Raw genomic sequence first — 6,427 nt, forward strand, 5'->3', positions numbered from 1 at the left:
ACTTATATACTGAATAGAATATTTTCTTATCATTATATTATTTAATATTTGAGATTATGAATTCCAATAACAAAAAAAAGCAATTTTACAAATGGACATTTGCTATTTATTAAAATTTTGACAAGTTAAATATATATAATATTTTAATATATACAATAGTTTTAATTTCATTATAAATAAGTTGTTTTAAAATATATCACGTAAAATATTATTCTTATTTATTAAGAATATCTATTAAGAAGGCTTATAAAGTCTACATTTAGAGTACAATTTTTTCGGTATATACATGATTATATTTGTTATATATCTTTTGCAACTTTTGACGACTAATGGTACGCATTAAAAAACGATTGTATTATAATATCATACAATCCTAAATGAATATGAGTCGTCTTATTTGCCGGTGATAATTATTACCGGCAGTAGAAAAAGTTATTTTTCTTCCTCAATTCTTAGCTCGTAGAAATCGAGTTAAAATAACTATAGCCAGGAGCAACAAAGGTAGGTCCAACTGGCTGGAAAAATATAATACGTGGTCAAATACTGGCCATAATACGCGTAACGAAACCACCCCGCGCCTTCGTTACACGATATAATTCGGACAATTTTTACTTAAATAAGTAAAAAATTAACATTTTTCTCTAATTATAAAAATTTTGTACATATATACGTATACGTATAATATATCTGATTTTTATTTTATTTAATTAAATTTATTGATATCTAATAGTTTATTATTGTATTTGTAGAATAATATAATACTCTAAATTATTAAATTGTTGAAAGAAAATTTTTTTTTCATATAAAATAAGTTTTAATTTGTAAAATGTAGAATGTAAAAATAGCGTTTAATAAAAGAAAAAGAATTACCAAAAATCAAGATATTATTGGCAAAATTAGAATATTGACAATATATACATGATTATTTGATATTAAAAGTAAATTATTGCCAGTGTGGAGAAATAACAAATTATTTTTAGGTGAAAGTGAATAAGCAAAATGTGTTAATAAATTTTGTGGACATAGCACGGATCGCAATCAAAACTGTGCGCATTATGCGTTATCCATTGAGAACATTCGTGGACATTGGCTATGTAGTTCAATGTCCACGTTTTGATGTTCACAGAGGGCGTATCGCTTGTCTGTGGTGGCGTCTCTCAGGCTTCTCTCTGTTTATACTCACTTGACGCTAGTATTATTTCCAACAGCGAATTTTGAAACGCAGCTCTTTGTGAAAAACTTGAGACGCAATACCATCTAGTGAAACAATACAGCATCCAATTGGCTGTCGGATAGAAAATTCTATAATCTTTGCTTTCTCTCTCTCTCTTTCGATACTTTTTGACGTTTTCTGGGGGAATAAATGGCATTGGTGAAGGGAGTGAAGAAGGGATGAATTGTCGGCCTAACCTGACATAACCATCAAGGTAAAAATCGAAGGTGAATGTTGCTTTTGAAGTGACTGTGGAAGTTAATCATTTCATTGCTGACCTTTTGTCGGATTTATTATACAATTTTCAAGAAAGTAGGATAGAATAAAAATAAGCGCTGTTGGAGACACGAAAATGCCACCGAAATGCAAATTTCAGGAAGGTATAATTTCGTTTTTACACTAAATCTCTTGTAGCATTTAAAATTGACTTAAAAGAATAGGAGATGAATATTGTTTATTTTCTTTTCATAAACCGTTAACACATCTTTAGGAGAAAAGGTTCTATGCTTTCATGGACCATTGATTTATGAAGCAAAATGCTTAAAGTCTTCCATTACTAAGGAAAAGCAAATCAAATATTTCATTCATTATGCAGGCTGGAATAAAAAGTAAGTAAGCTTTTTGCAAACAGATAAACTATGTTATTCACTGATGCATATGTCTTACTAGATTATGTAATAGATTATATAAAGATATGTATTTCCATTATCATTTATTAACGACCATCATAAATTTATGTGTATTCTTGTAAAAATAGTTGGGACGAATGGGTTCCGGAGAGTAGAGTACTCAAATATAATGAAGCAAATGTACAGAGACAAAGAGAAGTTCAGAGAGCACACTCGACTCAACAATCTGCACAAAAGAACAAAAAGGGAAATACAACAACTAAAGCACAGGGGAGAAGAAGCGAAGGGGGTAGAGAGAAAGATACAGATAGCAGAGCGAGTACTCCTGTTTCGACAGCTGACAAAAGTATAAGTCGTTTTAAGGGTACAAATAGCACAGTGACAGCTTCATCATCTCACGAGTCTACGTCGGAACCTACTCGTAAAAAACGGAGGTTTGTTATAATATCCTATCTGATGTCTTTGTATTTGTATAATATATATTATAGTTGATTGTAAGAAATTAATTTCTTTCAGTCGACTAGAACCATCTAGCGAAACCGAAGAGTATCTTACTAAAGTGGAGGTTAAGATAAAAATACCCGAAGAATTGAAGTTTGTGCTAATAGATGAATCTGAAGTGATATTGAAACACCATAAGTTACCTGTATTACCTGTACAAAATACAGTCGATAAAATTTTGGATGATTATGTAGAAACGAAATTATCTGGAAAAACAAACGATACTAGGTAGGATGCAACTGGGAGTTTATAAGTAATATTATGCTATTATAACACGTGGATATAAATATTTGATCAACTTAATATTTTTTTGTTTCAGGGAAAGTACATTGGAAATAACAAAAGGTATTCGCGAATATTTTAATATCACATTAGGACTTCAATTGCTGTATAAATGGGAACGGCCGCAATTTATACAGATGATGAATGACAATCCAGAAACCTTACCAAGTCAATTGTATGGAGCGTTTCATTTACTTAGATTATTTGGTAAAATCTGCATTTCACGAAATCTATTATTTTTTTTTTCTAATTATTGTAGATGATAATTTTAAATTTTTTATTTACAGTGAGACTCGGTGGTATGCTGTCATACATGCCCTTAGATGAAAGGAGTATACAGTTGTTGCTGTCTCATTTTCATGACTTCTTGCAATATTTGCAAAAGAATAATGTTGAACTGTTCAATCTTCAACAAGATTACACAGACCCACCACCAGATTATCATCGAAAATATGGTTAAACTATCAAAGTACGTAAAACAGAATTTATTTCTCAACAATTGGAACAAATGTATTAATCTTATGTATAATATTTTATATAGAAATCACGTATATGTAACAATATTCACTGACTCTCTTTATTGTGCAATCATGTATAACTTTGTTATTTTAAATAGTTTACCACCTGCCACCTATAATAAAATATTAATACAGATAAACATTTATGAGAGGGATGAGGCATAATGTGGTAAAAACGTAGCATTTAGAAGCATAAACAAAACAAATAGAAATTTAGCAATTTAGTAAAATATATATTGTTTATTCATAAAGTCATTGTTCACTACTACATTGTATTTTCTTCATGGGAAATGTCATTTTTTAGATAAATTTTTACAGGCCTTCCAAAGTTTCCTGAAAAGTTAATTTCTATCAAGAAACAATTATATTTAAGATCATTTTAAGTAAACTTAAAGTATAAGAACGAACTACTGCCTTTGGATATTAAATGTTTATTTATGGGTGCATTCTGTTTGACATTAGGAATTTTTCAAACGTTCGATCGACCAATCAGACTGAAAGGGACAAAGATTTCCTTGCTCCGATTGGCCAATCACGCTCTTTGAAAATGTGAAACGGAGTGCATTTTCTAGGCACATACGCATAGATATCTCCCCACGTCCGTCCGTCGCATCTCCCACCTCCCACCACTCCTCATCGCGCGACGCGCGACATCGTCACAAACCGGCAGTCGATAACAGCCCGTATACCTGGACGCGTCGATGTTGGCTCTCACGTTCGCGATGTTGCGAAGTAAATGCGCGCGCTAGGCACGGTACGAGCCAGTCCGCGAACATCGGGCCAGTCAGTCAGTGGCAGGAAAAAATGGCGGATGTCGACTTGAATATCGACAACCTGATACAGAGATTATTGGAAGGTACGTGATTTGCGACGGGGCGGCTGGTGCGAGAAACGCGGTCGATCCCCCGCGACTCTCCCGCCGCGATTACCGCCGATCCACGACCGTGCGGACATCCGCCTCCCGACCAGGAGAGGTTCGCTTCGATTCGGACGCGGGTATACACATAAGTTTTCCTCGAACGCGACGCGCTTCTCTCTCTCTCTTTCTCTCTCGTGTCTCGCTGTGTGCATCAACGTGCGTACGTGTGTATATATATATATATATATATATATATATATATATATATATATATACACACATACATATATATATACATAGATATATATATATATATATATATATATATATATATATATATATATATATACGCGTTTGTATACCTCGCCTGCTCCGATCCGTCGCGGATCGTCCCCGCGACATCGGCCTTCGATCTCTACGCGAGAGCGCGAGTCTCTCGACACTGCGTCGCTTCCCTCGGTCGATCGGATGGAAAAAAAAAACGCAGGTGAGATATCGATCTCGACCCGCGCGCCCCGTCGTACCTTCTCTCGTTGTCGCGGTCATCGTCGCCGCGATATATTAATCGCGTGAAAAGTTCAAGGGACCGTTCATCGTATCTCTCTCTCTCTCTCTCACTCACTCACTCACTTTCTCTCTCTTTCGTTCGTTCCGCTATTTTACGTTTATTTTTCTATCTCTCTTCATGTCTTTTTTTCCCGCCGTCTCTCTCTCTCTCTCTCTCTCTCTCTTTTTCTTTCTCACTCTTCATTTGTTCCACTCTCTTTCTATTTCGTTGTCTCGCTCACGTTCGTCCTTCACTTACCTGTCAGTATAGCTCCGTTTCACTCTCACGTTTTAAAGAGATTCCCCTCCCCCGTCCCCTCCGTGGCAACCTGCCACCGCATCATCCCCGCTTTACGCGCGATCTTTTTATATTATCCTCGTGTTCTCTTTAGGCGCAGAAAAAAAAACAATCTCTTTTTGTTTGTTCTCTCTCTCATGCTACGCGAATGCGGAACCCCCTTGTGCGGTAAAGTATACCACACGCAGAAAGACCAGGTTCTTCAGAAGAAAGCCAAGCTAAAAGATATTTTCTCGTCGGACTTCGTCGGTACGCAACTACTACAACAACAATAACCGTCATCACCGTCACCACCATTGTCCAGCAAAAAAAAAAAAAAAAAAAAAAAACAGGAAACAGCAAAACCTCTCCCCTCCCCTATAGTAGAGTTACTATATATCCTGCTGCGTTTAGTTGTTTAGTTTGCTTAGGATTTGCCGATATAATCTTTTTGGTATATCACATCCCGTTATCATATCCCGTGGACTGCGTTCGTCTTGACTTTCGAGACGAATGCAGCTTAAATGGTGCAACATCTCTAAACGTTAACATATATCTTTAGCCGTCCAAACGTAACAGTCGCATTCGGCGCTAAAATGCGTTTTATCGATTTGTCTTCTCTTTTGGTCTATATTTACGTTTCTGTTTAAGACGTCACGTTTAAAGGACGTAGGCGTCGATAAAAGCGGCGCGACTGCGTCACATTCCAAAAGTTGTGAAAATCGAAAGATTGAAATCTCTCTTGACGATATGAAAATATATACCGGTAATCGCATGTTTAGCGCTAAATGCGTCTTACGATATAAACGAGCCATCATTGCTGGTCGATGTCGCGCGCGCGCGCGTTTATTTGCGACTCTTATTTTTTTTTTTTTTTTTTTTTTTCACCAAAGCATCGCCGATCTTGCACGTTTTTTTTAGCGATGTTATCTTCCCACTGCTCGTCTTTTATCGTCGATCCTCTTATAAATTTCTCTTAAACATAAAAATACGATGATTACACGCCTCCTTCCATCTTTATTATAATCGGAATAAGATTACCGTCAGAAAATAATTTCTTTTTGAAATTTCATGATTTCAAATTATTTCTGGATTTCTATCGACGTCCTTTGCGTCGACGTTTTAGGATTTTTATCGTCTTCCTTCCTTTGCCCTCCTGTTTTCTCACGCACGTAACCCTCTCGATTGAGATGCTTTTAGCTACTAAACTCTCGAGCGGTGTTGGCTGGAAATGTTAGTCTAAATGTTAGTTTAGAGCACGTTTTAGTATAATAGATGTATATTTATGCAATTCGCGGAGTAATTCGTGCATACGTTTTGTTTATTATACCTCCTTCCTATGCTACTATTACAAATATAAAACTTCTAATTCTAAAAACGATCGTAATGATTTTCAAAGCAAGAAATTTTACTAAATTGACTGTTTCAAATTATCATCATACGCAGATTTAATTAAATAATTTAACCGTTAAATATTCTTTAATTAAAAATCATATCTCTTATCAGTACACATAATTTATCATATATATCAAATACATCTACAAATTGCTTTACGATATAATGCAATATCATTTAGATTAAAATATAATTTATATATAATAT

The 6,427-nt window shown here is 35.1% G+C and overlaps 2 protein-coding genes across 4 annotated transcripts in view; both read left to right on the plus strand.

Annotated features, from left to right (window-relative positions):
* The first annotated feature begins 1,204 nt into the window (after positions 1-1,204).
* Mrg15 (mortality factor 4-like) lies at positions 1,205-3,832 on the plus strand. Of its 2 annotated transcripts, XM_072908478.1 has the most exons (7): positions 1,205-1,593; positions 1,704-1,821; positions 1,971-2,276; positions 2,359-2,571; positions 2,663-2,832; positions 2,913-3,094; positions 3,716-3,832. In XM_072908478.1, the coding sequence occupies exons 1-6, from the start codon at positions 1,566-1,568 to the stop codon at positions 3,083-3,085; spliced, it is 1,008 nt and encodes a 335-aa protein (XP_072764579.1). In that variant the 5' UTR covers positions 1,205-1,565; the 3' UTR covers positions 3,086-3,094; positions 3,716-3,832. The 2 variants fall into 2 exon arrangements, with proteins under 2 accessions (XP_072764579.1, XP_072764578.1); XM_072908477.1 differs by lacking the exon at positions 3,716-3,832 and having other exon boundaries at positions 2,913-3,548.
* Positions 3,820-6,427, plus strand: part of LOC140674704 (serine/threonine-protein phosphatase PP1-beta catalytic subunit) — a 9,817-nt gene continuing 7,209 nt past the window's right edge. Inside the window, exons 1-2 of one of the 2 annotated variants that reach the window (XM_072908475.1) lie at positions 3,820-3,999; positions 5,021-5,095. In XM_072908475.1, coding sequence (XP_072764576.1) covers positions 3,948-3,999; positions 5,021-5,095 — 127 coding nt within the window. In that variant the 5' untranslated portion in view covers positions 3,820-3,947. The remainder of the gene's footprint in view (positions 4,000-5,020; positions 5,096-6,427) is intronic. The other variant, XM_072908476.1, reaches the window with a different exon arrangement.

Source organism: Anoplolepis gracilipes, chromosome 16, assembly GCF_047496725.1.
Source record: "Anoplolepis gracilipes chromosome 16, ASM4749672v1, whole genome shotgun sequence".
Lineage (NCBI taxonomy): Eukaryota > Metazoa > Arthropoda > Insecta > Hymenoptera > Formicidae > Anoplolepis > Anoplolepis gracilipes.